The sequence below is a fragment of the Syzygium oleosum genome, unplaced genomic scaffold (genome assembly GCF_021117445.2).
Source record: "Syzygium oleosum isolate NSW1041296 unplaced genomic scaffold, Sole_v2.1 Sole_v2.19, whole genome shotgun sequence".
NCBI lineage: Eukaryota > Viridiplantae > Streptophyta > Magnoliopsida > Myrtales > Myrtaceae > Syzygium > Syzygium oleosum.
Window position 1 is genome coordinate 2,688,199 of NW_026607503.1, and position 13,245 is coordinate 2,701,443.

Consider the following 13,245-nt stretch of genomic DNA (forward strand, 5'->3'; position numbering starts at 1 on the left):
GGAAATATAGCAAGATCAAGCGTAGCCCAAATTTCATGATTAGTGTTGAATCTTGAACTCACGTCTTTTATTTTCGTCGGATTTAGATGATAAAGATGAATGAGGTAAGGGTTAGCAATCACTCGGGTTGGATAGAATTGAAAGTGTGTATTCCAGGCAATTAGAACAAACAAAACTCCAATGTGAATAGCATTGCAAGTTGATGTTCACATCCATAACTATAATTCTTTGACAATATTGAAAGGCAACTATTCTTTAACTCTTGTGATAGAGAAAATTATTTAATTGAGTAATTTCGCCAAATCATCCTAGCCACCAACCCCAATATTCTTAGAAAAGAGGTTGGCTTAGAATTGCTGTGAATGCATGACTTTGTTCACTCTTCAGCCCCTAAGGAAATAACAAGATAAAGTCCTCCTTGACTGCCAACTGTATATCATATAGTCAAACGGCTTTGTTTTTTCTGAATTATTGTGTAGATAAAGTAGGGGTGTAAACGGTTCGGTTCGGTTTGGTTTTCTTGAAAAACCGAACCGAACCGAACCGTTAAGGGTTCCTCCTCGAACCAAACCAAATAGGAACCGAACCGAATTGGAACCGAACCGATAAGCCGATTTGGTTCGGTTTGGTTTTCGGTTTGGTTTTCGGTTTCTTCTTTTTTTTTCTTTTTTATTCATGGCTCGGTTTTCTGTTTTTATGAAAAAAATTTCATGAGAATTTTTTTATGATAATTTTTTGATTATAATATGTATTTATGATAATTTTATGATAATTTTTTATGATAAAAAATTAAGAAACCTCTAGAAACTTCATCACGTTGTTGAAAAAGATATTTTTTTGCTGCATAGCCGGCATTTTGAGCGATATTGTCTTTGCTTGAGTTGAGGTTGAATTTTTTTTGCTCTTCTTGTAATTGCACCCACATGATGTGTACAAAATGACTAATTGCAAGAGATTGATGGTGATAAAAATTGAAAGTTGTTTGCAGAACAAATAAAACTGTCCATTGTTCAGAAGCTTTTGGGAATTCTTTGTCGCTGTATCTCCGAACAACAAAAGTTTCAGGTGGTCGTTTCGATCCTTTCTCTAGTCTCTCCCCAGTTTCCACAAAAAAGGGCCTTTATGAAGGCACGTCAAGCACTAACTGAAAACCAACATTACTAAGGGTTGAAATCTAAATATTGTCCAGATTATCCCCAATTGAAAAACCTCAAAATTCTCATCAATCAGTTTGTTCATCTTCAGAAATAAATGGCCAAGTGCAAGACACATTGGTTTTCCAAGTAGATAATACAACCATGAGTGGACAGTTCTAATTTATGGAATCCCAGTCCTACAGTCTCTCCTAACATTAAAACGACACTAACACTGAAAGTAACAGCACAAAACATAGCACTCAAATGGCATTCATTACAACAGAAGCTGGATATGCAAACCAACTAGATTTGAATGGAAATCCATCTTCAGCAGCAAGGTTGGCCACCACCTTCACAAAGATGAATCCGTACATTGGCATCATCGACTCCAGGAGAGACAATATTTTCGCAACCCCACTTGTAGATTTGGTTTTTCAGTTGATGAATTAGAAATATGCAATTTTTGAGCCTTCCTTTTTTAAAAATAATCGAATAATGGACTAGCTGCAAAAAAGAATACAGAATCTCCAGTACTCACTTGCTTTCTTTACACATCAAGGAGATGACTACTTCTCTTTTGTTCGTCAATCATCAAGGGAAACCAATATCGAGTTCAGCTCCGCGGTCACAGTTGACAACTCTACATTAAATTCACAATAAAAATGAGAATTGAAGTATCTATTACAATATTAAAGGATATAAAATATTCTACGATAATTTTTTCTCACCTGACTCAAAATTTTCGAGTTCTTCTAAGTCCTCCTCAATCGAAAGTGAAAGTGGTGTCGATCATAGCCAATCTTGCGTACATATAAGAGCCTCCACCATGCTTGGGGTCAAGGAGCTACGAAACACGTCAAGTACACGACCTCCTGTGCTGAATGCAGCCTCTGATGCTACAGTTGAGACGGGCACGGCCAAAATATCTCGAGCAATGGAAGAGAGGATAGGATATCTCGAAGAATTGACTTTCCACCAATTTAAGATATCAAAGTCGGCGCTATAGCGTTCACATCTTTCTTCCAAATACTTATCTAATTCGGATTTTTCTTCCAAATACTTATCTAATTCGGATTTTTCTTCCAAATATTCTTGTCCCATTTGGCTAAGATACATTGCAGTCATAATGTCCGCACCAACCACAGGAGACATTGACACGTTCATTGTCCTTGTACCCTTTGACCTCAAATTGCTTTGGGGGCATATACCGGTGCGGTATTGCTCGAACAATGACGTTAGAGATGATGTGACTTTATCTCGTAAAGTTTCTGCCCGCTTGCTTTCATAAACTTGATTAATCATCCATTTCACATACTCCCACTTATGTCGAGGGTCAAGTATGCATGCAATGAACCATGTTAGATTGATGTTGTTCACATTGCCAAAATACTTATTGAATTTGGTCTTCATTCTCTTGGCCATTTCCTGCAAACTCCTATCCTCATTCACACAATATCTCTCAATCATCATAAAAATCCCATAGACATCTTTCGCCATATCATTACTAGTGACATAAGAACAACCCGATACTTTTAAAGTCGTATCATAGAACAACTTCAAGAAAGGAAGAAATTGACAGGCATATTCCCAATCATCACTAGTAGACAACCCCCTCACCTTGGAAAGCTCTTCAACAAACTTGCTATCCCGAATATCTAGTAAGATAAAAGCCTTCTGAAACTTTAAAGCTGCTTCCAACATCAGGTATGTTGAGTTCTAACGAGTCTCCACGTCCAAACATACAAGACTCTTCGACTTGATGTTTTCTAGCTCAATGCACTCCTTAAACCGTTGCAACCTCGCAGGAGAAGACCTCACATAACGCACAGCTGAGTGTATTCTAACAATGGAATCATCTATATCTTTCAAACCCTCTCTCACAATCAAACTCAATATGTGAGCACAACATCTCACATGGAGTAACTCACCCGACAAAATTAGAGTGTTCCAAGAGTGGAGTCTTTTTTTCAAGTATTGAACACCCAAGTCATTTGAGCTCGCATTATCCACAGTTATAGAAAAAACGTATTTAATCCCCCAACTAGTCAAGCATTTCTCCACTGCTTTTCCTATAATTTCAGCAGAATGTCCCAGGATTTGACAAAAATTCAAGATTTTCTTTTGCAACTTCCAATCGCCATCAACAAAATGAGCAGTGAGACACATGTAACTCATATTTTGACAAGAAGTCCACGTGTCCGTTGTGAGACAAACCCTTGGAGATGTATCGAAAAAATATTTTTTCAATTTGCATCTTTCCTCCAAGTAAAACTTATAACAGTCCTCCCTCAATGTGTTCCTTGAGGGGATTGAAAACTTCGGCTGGATCCTACTCACGAATTGCCGAAATGCCTCATTTTCCACAAACTTAAAGGGTAATTCACCAATGATGAACATCGCTGCTAGGTCTTTTCGACTAGTTTCTTGGTCAAATTTCCATGGACCAAATGACCTAGAACTACCAACCCCATCAAGTTGACCTGAGACACTTTTTTGCCTTTTCTCAATGTTCGCATATGGAAATTCCTTACATCTACCTAAATGATTACGCATCGCACTAGTCCCTTGAGAGGTAGAACAACCAATAATAGCCCCGCAATATAAACATTCAGCTTTGTCTGGGTTTTCTGTCCTTTTATAGTGTTCCCACGCAGAAGATCTCGTCCTCCTCCTATTTGTGCCACTAGATTCACTCATTGAAGTAGACATCTACCAATCTATGACAATTAAAACCTGAAATAATTATAATTCAAGTGGCTGTGTCAAGTTAACAAACTTTGTATGACAAGCAAATACTTAATAGAAGGGGTGGCCATTAAAGTACCATAAAGAAAAGAAAAAAGATAAGGCGAATAACACCGCAACTCTCTGATTGGAACATTTCGAACAGAAGCAAAAAAGCGAAAGTTTAACCATGAATTCAGGAGACAAACTCTCATAATCGTCTTTGGATGCTTTACATTCAAGTGCCTCGATCGTGAGATGCCGACCTCGAGAAAATTAAACACGAACCCAGGAAACAAACCCTCATCTACGTCTTTGAACGTGCTTTAAACATGCGCCTCACTATGATACTCGCTAACCTCACTGCATCCTTCTCACCCCAAAAGGGGGTCACCGATACAACACTTGGGACTCAAAGACTCAAGAGTTGCGACCTGACAAACTAACCTCAAACAGAGTTCGCACAAATTAAACTAACACACTAGCACGACTTGATAACCGAACAAAAGCAAGGAAGCTCATGAGTGCATGAAATGCAAGGTAAAATTGTTGTGGGTAAGGTTTCAAGCCATGCAAACAATCCAAGAATTGAAGGGGGTAAATAATGATATATGAGGAAAGAAACTAAAAACTGGGGAAACAACAACTTATAGCCAAACAAAGCAAATGCAACCCTGCATTACCAAAAGATCCGAGCTAGACAACTTCCAACTTAAAGTCGTGCACAAGAAAAGCGTGAATTCACCGACTGGAACACAGTATATAAGAACAATCCATCATCCATAACGAAACATATGCAGCACAGGCAATGTCATTGAGGACTGGCAGATCCCCCCAAAAATGAAACTTCAACAGAAAATGTAGAACTTTAAATTTTCCCACTGCATATGCAGTACAATCAAATTCTTAGGCACCACATATAACCATGCAATTTTCATGATAGCAAAGGCCTTGACAAAAAGACCAGGACTAGCTAAGTCATAGCTAGAATATACCTCAACCCGTGGCTGTCCGGAAGCAGATTTGCTACAAGAAGGCTACCACCGCATGACCAGCTTCATGGCGTGCAACAACCGCATTCATGTAGCAACGCTCGGCGTATTAGGCCTCTAATCACTTGAGCCGCTCAAGTTGAACGTATGAAATTTAGACCATAACTTTTAGATGTCATTCAGCATTCTCGTGATCCACATGAATACAGGAGCTAGCTAACATGGTACAGACATACTCAGTAGTTCTCCATGTGGATTCTATCACCAAGCAGTAATCTTTAACAATTATGAGACATACACAAATAAAGCATCAGAAGATATCAAGCAATGCCCTGAGAATACAGGTGTGAAACAACAAACGGAAGTACAGTTCAAATACATGTAGAGCATTCAAACAACTGATACCTTTCCATTCATTAGGGATGCTGAAATATGTCCTGTAGCAACCGGTTGGATTTTCCAAAGGAACGTTTGGAGAATCAAGTGGAAATGGGTACTGAATATTTGTGTAAATAGGCCTGTCATATCCATGCATCTGCCAGTTGGAAGGAACTGCTCCAATTTGAACAAAAACAAGTGAGAAACATTTCATGAACCCACATGCTTTGCAGCTTTCATTTTGAACATTGAAAATTTCACTCAAACCTCAAACTCTGACAGGTACCTAATGAAACTCAGATAGACAAAGGTGCCTTTAACACAATTGAAGAGTACAACGCCCCCACCAAAACACCGAAGAGCAATTACAGTCAAAGGCCGACAATAGCTGAATTACTACTACACGAGGGAACGGCCCGCCTCGAACGCGCCGGAAATCAAATCGCACAGCACAACCACAGAGGATCATCAATACAAAAAAAAAAGAAAAAACCAAAAGAACACGCAGAATCACGACACGACCGCGCGCAATCTGCGAGAAATGGAGAGAGAACGCACGAATCGGCCCGTCCAACCGACCAATCCACATCTGAAGCCTCCAAATCCAACGCCCATGTTATATGTTAGAGCGAGAAACTCCACCGCGCTCCCGGAGCTCAAGAACGCAAAAAACAAGATTCCGACGGGAAAAAAAACGCGAGCAGAAACAGAGAACGACCCAAAACCCCACTCCTGGAAACAATCAGAGTTCACAGAGACGCGAGCGATGGGGTGGAGGGGGGCGGGGGGCGAATCGATCGGATACCTCGGCGGAACAGCCACGGACTTCTCGGAGGACGACCTTCTCGAGGCCATTGACGCCCTTGTAGTGCTTGACGTACACGGTTCGGTTCCGCGTTTAGGGTTCGAGAGAGATGAGTGTCGTCACCGGCAACAGCGGCGGCGGCGGTGGCGGCGGCGGCGGCGGCGGGGGCGGCGAGTCGATGGGGAGGAAGAAGAAGAAGAAGAGCAGGGACGGCGGCGAGAAGAAGGGTGTGGAGGGCCGTGAGGAATGACTCGAATGAGGATGGTCTTGGCGAGAGGAAGAGTGTTTATTTCAGTTCGGTTCGATCCGCACTGATCCGAACCGAACTGAAATAAACCGAACCGAAAAAAAAAATGGTTAATTTTGATGATCCGAACCGAAACCGAAACCGAACCGAAATGCACTAAATTTTCGGTTCGGTTCGTATCTCGGTTCGGTTTTTCGGTTCGGTTCTGACACCCCTAAGATAAAGAACCTACTGATGTTCCTTACCAAAAAAAAAAAGAACCTACTGACGTGTAGAATTGCAAATCCGTACTTTATTGCGTTTTGCAATGATCGGTACCAGACATCGTACGTCATAAATTGGACAAAAAAATGTTTGCTAGTCTTGCATTCGGTTACACCGTCATCTTGTAACCATAGTAAAAGATGTTGAAATTTTATTTAATTCTACGATGTTAAAGAGATTTGTTGTAACAAAATGGGAAATAATGTATATGTGAATTTCTTTTTTATTTTATAATATTTCATTGTAATTGAATACTAAGCATTATAAAATCTAATTTTGCTTTCTCTTACCAGCCTTCCTTTATAACCATATGTAAGGTAAGTCAGTTGATCCCAAACTTTATAGAAGCATGAAGGGTCTCTATTATATTTAATTGCATCATGTCGAGACATACTATTCAGTGTTTGCATGTACGCTGGATTCCAATTAGATCCGAAGGAATCTCATTTAACTGTTGTTAAGAGGATTATCAAGTATGTTGGAATCCTTCCTAAATTAGGCTTATATTATCCTAAGAATTCAGATTTTATCCTCCTTGGATATTCTGATATTGACTTTGCGGGATGAAAGATTGACAAAAAGAGCATTTGAATTACATGTCAATCAATGGGTTGCATGTTTGTATCTTGGTTTTCTAAGAAGCAAAACTCCGTTGCTTTATCAACCGCCGAAGCTGAGCGCGTATCTCTTGGAAGTTGCTGTGCTCAACTCTTGTGGATGAAACATCAATTGAGTGATTTTGGTGAAAAAGATTATAATATACCTATCATGTGTGATAATACAAAGGCAATCAATTTGACTAAAAATCCCACAATGCATTCATGAGCAAAGCATATATAAATTAGACATTATTTCATCCGAGATCATGTAAATAATGATATCATGTAAGCATTTACTTTGTTGATCTGAAGCATCAATTAGCTAACATTTTCACCAAGCCTCTTGATAAGAGTACTTTCAAGCATATCTGAGGACAACTGGGAATCTGCAAACTGTTGGATTAAAGATTATCTCCTAAGTATATGTTGAACGTTAAACGAAGACTTGAATGTAAGCAGTTTTGGGCGGGAAATTGTTTTTCACTTGCTTTAATATGAGGTAGAGATCCGAGAATGCCTCCTTGGATGAATGAGGGAGCATAGCGTCTCGAATTCCACGGGACCAAATAGAGGAGCTGGAGGAGGGTGCGGCATAAGGGGCCGATTTTTTACTACACGCTAAACCGATTATAGGAGGTTTGCAATCCCAATTGATCACGCGAGTACCGTCCACCATGTTCTCGACCAGATTTCCAACCTCTAGAATTACGTCCACCAGAAAACCTCAAAATGAGGGAGTAGGCGAAGTGACATGACAGATCAAAGCATGATGAATATTGGATGAAGATGCGGCCCATTCGATTTTCGGAGAATTGCTCTTCTTGGATGAGAAGTCCAGACAACAGACTAGGCTCTAAGGCTAAACGAAAAAATATATAATAGAGGCAAATAAGGGTTCTGAAATTAAACTTAACACCTTGTACTTTGATACCGGGTTGAGTTTCCCTGATATATAAATTTAGGAATGATTAATTACAGTCACGGATTATATATAGAAGGCAAATAAGGTTTCCGAAAAATTTTGGAGTACCAGTGCGAGATGAATTGAAGTCAAAGCGCACCTCTTCCTTTCTCTGGCCCCCTTTCCGTCACCAAAGAAAATTTTCCTTGTTCTTTCTTTGGTTCCCACTGAAGCAAGAAAGGAATTTCCTTGTTCTTTCTTTGGTTCCCACTGAAGCAAGAAAGGAATCTAAAGAACGAAGCCGATGGGCGACCACCGCTATAATTTTCCTTCCCTCTTCCCTCTTCCCATCTCTCCAATTCATCTCTCCACGCACGCACGCTCTCACAATTCGCAAATCTTTATCCTTCTCAAGATGGGTCTCTCCCTCACTTAATCCCCCCCACGACCGTTTTCTTCTGTTACTTTCTTATACCCTATCTGTGATCAATCACACTGTAGTTTTCTTTTCGGGTGCTCTGTTTCTTCAAATGGGCGTTCCGGATTCGCTGTGGGTGGTCCTCGCGGTCGCTTGGCTATGCTTCCAAGCGCAGGTCCTGCACTCTCAAGAGGACCTCGTGTGCAATTCGAGCGATTCCAATGCATTGCTAGACTTGATGAGCAACTTTGAGTCCCCAATCGATGGTTGGGGACTCAACGGCTACGCTAATAATTGCTGCGACTGGCTGGGCGTGGTGTGCAACTCTTCGTCTTCTCTCGGCCTGAGCGACGGTCACTCCAGTTCGGGCAGAGTGGTGGAGTTGGTCCTCGCGAGCAAGAAGCTTGCGGGTAACCTCTCGGACTCGATCGGCAAGTTGGACCAGCTGAGATTCCTCAATCTCTCTCACAACCTCCTCAAGAGCACACTCCCGGAGTCGCTCCTCCACCTCCCTAATTTGCAGGTTCTCGATCTCAGCTACAATGAATTCTCGGGAGCGGTCCCCAAAGGCGCCAATTTGCCCTCGCTCCGCGCTTTCGACATCTCTGAGAACTCTTTCAGTGGGTCTCTGCCCGTGTGGATTTGCGCGAACTCGACCCGCATTCAGGTGCTTAATCTGGCTGTCAATTCTTTCTCTGACGTTATCCCGCCGGGTCTCGGCAATTGTAGCTCCTTGCAGAACCTTTCTCTGGCCACGAATAGTCTCACGGGTGGGATCAGTGAAGATATCTTCACTCTGGGTCGGTTAGTCCAATTGAGCCTTGAGGAGAACTCGTTTTCAGGGCCGCTTGGCAGCGGGATCGGTAATCTCACGGAACTGGTTCGGCTGGACATCTCGACAAACAGATTCTCAGGGTCACTCCCGGATGTGTTTCAGAACATGAAGAAGCTGCAGTACTTCATAGCTCAGACCAATGGCTTCGGGGGCTCCATCCCGTCTTCCTTGTCCAATTTGCCATCGCTTACGTTTCTCAATTTGAGGAACAACTCGCTGACCGGTATGATAGTTCTTAATTGTTCGGCAATGAGCCGTCTGGTGTCTCTGGATTTAGGTTCCAACAATTTCAGTGGTCCTGTCCCTGAGGATTTGCCCAATTGCCAGCAGCTGCAGAGTGTTAACCTTGCACGGAGCAAGTTCACAACCCCGATACCTCAAAGCTTCAAGAACTTCTCCAGCCTTGTTTACCTGTCGATATCGAATTCGAGCCTATCGAATATCTCATCTGCACTCGAGATCCTTCAGCACTGCAACAATCTGACAGTTTTGGTTCTCACTCTGAATTACTTTGATGAAGAATTGCCCGGCGATGCGAGTTTGAGTTTTCCAAAGCTTGAGGTTCTTGTCATGGCGAAGAGTCGACTGAAGGGTTCGATGCCCCAGTGGTTGCGCGGATGCACCCGTTTGCAGTTGCTGGATTTGTCCTGGAACAGTTTGGGTGGAACGATCCCGTCGTGGATCGGTGACTTCCAATCTCTCTTTTATCTGGACATATCGGAGAACTCGTTCGTGGGCGAGATCCCGAAAGAGATAACCGGATTGCCTGCCCTCATCCACAGGAATATGTCAATCTTGGAACCTTCTCTTGATTTTCCGCTCTTCTGGAAGAGGACTAAGCAGTCGGGGGTGCTGCAGTACAAACAACTTACAAGCTTGCCACCTCTTGTGGATCTCGGAGGCAACTCTCTCAACGGATCAATCTGGCCCGAGTTCGAGAATTTGAAAAATGTTCATATCTTGGTTCTCAGCAATAACTTCTTATCAGGTTCGATTCCTGACAGTTTATCCGAAATGACTAGCCTAGAGACTCTCAATCTGTCTTACAACAATCTGTCCGGAAGTATACCTTCCTCATTAGCGCGTCTCAGCTTTCTGTCTAGGTTCAGCGTTGCATATAACAACTTGTCCGGGCCGGTTCCTAGCGGGGGCCAATTCACGACCTTTCCCAATTCGAGTTTTATAGGAAACAACCTGTGTGGTGGTCATGCTCCCCCCTGCCCAACAAGTCCTGGATCCACCAATCATAGTGAAAATCATTCTGGATCTGCCGATCATGCTATGAGCGATAGAAACCTTGGAATGACCATTGGACTTGCATTCGGAATGGCCATTGGAATTGCATTGGGAACAACCAGGATCGGTAATTCGTGTTTGCGTGTCATAATTGGATTTTGTGATCGTTTTAAATCGTGTCATTAAAAAATTTGAAAAAAAAAAGGATAACTTACTCATGTATTGGTATTTTTTTTGATAAATTCCTAATATTGTTAGTAATTCACGGTCCAATTCTCTCAAAAATCACCAACTTTAGATTGATTTTCAATTCTGGCCAACAGTTTTTTTCTTATAAAAAATTACTAACTTCCGGGCCCGCCCCCGTACATGTTCCCTTTGACTTTTCGTCCAATGATAAAGGTCTGACATGTCAACTCCACATGTACATATCTCCATGTCACTTGCTGACGTGGATTTGAGGCAGTGAAGCGGGCACCGTTACGGTGTGCTTCGTTTTGTCTGGTTGAAGCCCCAGTCTCTCGTCCAGTTCCATTCTCGAAGAAGAAGATGCAATTTAGAATGTTCGCCGCCTTCAAGAGCTTCAGCAGGAAACTGCACGAAACTGCGCCTTTCTCCACGGGGAAGCAAAGCTAATTGTTGACTCCAGAAGAATCCAGTTTGTCCACGCGAACTCTTCATTGTCAAAGTCCGAATCCAAGTCGGACGCGGCCGCATGCTTCTTCACATTCCCAGTTCTCGATACGTTTGGCAGCCACCGAGTCGCGTGAATATTCGGGGCATCGCCGACCTGATTCTCTTCGTGAAAACGGAAATCACAATTTCAGCCAGAGAAAGAGCAAGTGGTGGATACCAAAAGATTGGAATCGGTCCCTATTGATTATGAAGCAACTGCTATACTTTAGCCATTGATGTAAGACAAGATGCAAGAACACCTTCACGGTGTTCTAATTTAGGCAGAGTGAAGGGTTGGCCGCTGAATGAATATTTTCTGAAGCTGCTGTGAACATTTCATATTTATATCCTAGATAGCATTCAGATTTCCTTCTTTCGTGTTACGTTCTACCTTTTTTTATTAGTTACGTTCATAGAGGAATTATAGCAAGAATCAAGCGTAGCCCAAATTTCAGTGCCGAACCTTGAACTCACATCTTATATTTTCATCAGATTTAGACGATAAAGATGAATGAGGTAAGGGTTAGCAATCACTATGGGCTAGATAGAATTGAAAGTGTGTATAGCAAGCAATTAGAACAACTCCAATGTGAACAGCATTGCAAGTCAATGTTCATATCCATAACTATAAAACATTGAACGACGAGTATTTTTAATTCTTGTGATACGGATAAATAATTCCATCATATATTTTTTTCATTACATTCTACCTTTTTCATTAATTACGTTCAAAGAGGAATTATAGCAAGAATCAAGCATAACCCAAATTTCATGTCGATTAGTGCTGAACCTTAAACTGACATCTTTCATTTTCGTCAGATTTAGACGATAAAGACGAATAAGGGTTAGCAATCACTCACGGTTGGATAGAATTAAAAGTGTGTTGCAGGCAATTAGAACAAACAAAGCTCCAATGTGAACAACATTGCAAGTCAATTTTCATAACCATACCTATAGTTCTTTGATATTGATCGACAACTATTTTTAAATCATGTGATACGGAAAATTAATTAATTCCGTCATCATTCTACCTTTTTCATTAATTATGGTCAAAGAGGAATTATAGCAAGAATCAAGCATAGCCCAAATTTCACGTCGATTAATTAGTGTTGAACCTTGAACTCACATCTTTTATTTTTGTTAGATTTAGATGATAAAGATGAATGAGATAAGGATTAGCAATCACTTGGGGTTGGATATAATTGAAAGTGTATATTGCAGGCAATTAGAACAAACAAAACTCCAATGTGAACAGCATTAAGAGTCAACGTTCACATCCATAACTTTAGTTCTTTGACAATATTGAACGACAACTATTTTTAATTCTTGTGATAGAGAAAATTATTCAATTGAGTAGTTCCGCCAAATCATCCCAGCCACCTACCCCAATATTCTTGGAAAGGGGGTTGGCTTAGATTTGCTGTAAATGCAGTACTTCGTTGACTTTTTAGCCCCGAAGAAAATAACAAGGTAAAGGCCTCCTTGACTGCAAACCGTTTATCATATAGTCAAACAGCTTTGTTTTTCTGAATTATTGTATAGACAAAGAACCTACTGATGATCCATATTTTATTGCATTTTGCAATGATCGGTACGAGACGTCGTCTAACGTCATAAATCAGAAAAAAAGAATTATGTTTTTCAGTCTTGCATTCGGTTACATCGTCATGCTGTAACCAAAGTAAAACATGTTGAAATTTTGTTTAATTCTACGATGTTAAAGAGATTTGTTGTAACAAAATGGGAAATAACATATATATGAATTACTTTTTTATAATATTTCATTGTAATTGAATAATGAGCATCATAAAATCTAATTTCGCTTTCTCTTACCGTCTTTCTTTGTAGCCAAATGTAATATGTCCAAAAAGAAAAAACAAAGTTTAATTAGATGATATACTGTTGTACCTGGGAAATACGATATATTCAATTGATAGATCGAAAGTCCGAATGCGTGCATGAAAATCTTCAACATAGTTCATGTACTTTCCGAGCATTCGCTCTCACTAGCTCTATTAGGCGCTTTTTCCAGAGT

The 13,245-nt window shown here is 41.0% G+C and overlaps 1 protein-coding gene across 1 annotated transcript; it reads left to right on the forward strand.

Moving 5' to 3' along the window:
• Nucleotides 1–8,270: 8,270 nt before the first annotated feature.
• On the forward strand, nucleotides 8,271–11,586 carry LOC115670154 (phytosulfokine receptor 1-like). Its single transcript, XM_030591353.2, has one exon. The coding sequence runs from the start codon at nucleotides 8,577–8,579 to the stop codon at nucleotides 10,719–10,721; it is 2,145 nt and encodes a 714-aa protein (XP_030447213.2). The 5' UTR covers nucleotides 8,271–8,576; the 3' UTR covers nucleotides 10,722–11,586.
• The last annotated feature ends 1,659 nt before the right edge of the window (nucleotides 11,587–13,245 follow it).

Coding starts and splice junctions, on each gene's coding strand:
- LOC115670154 (XM_030591353.2), top strand. CDS start 8,577: ATGGGCGTTCCGGATTCGCTGTGGGTGGTCCTCGCGGTCGCTTGGCTA.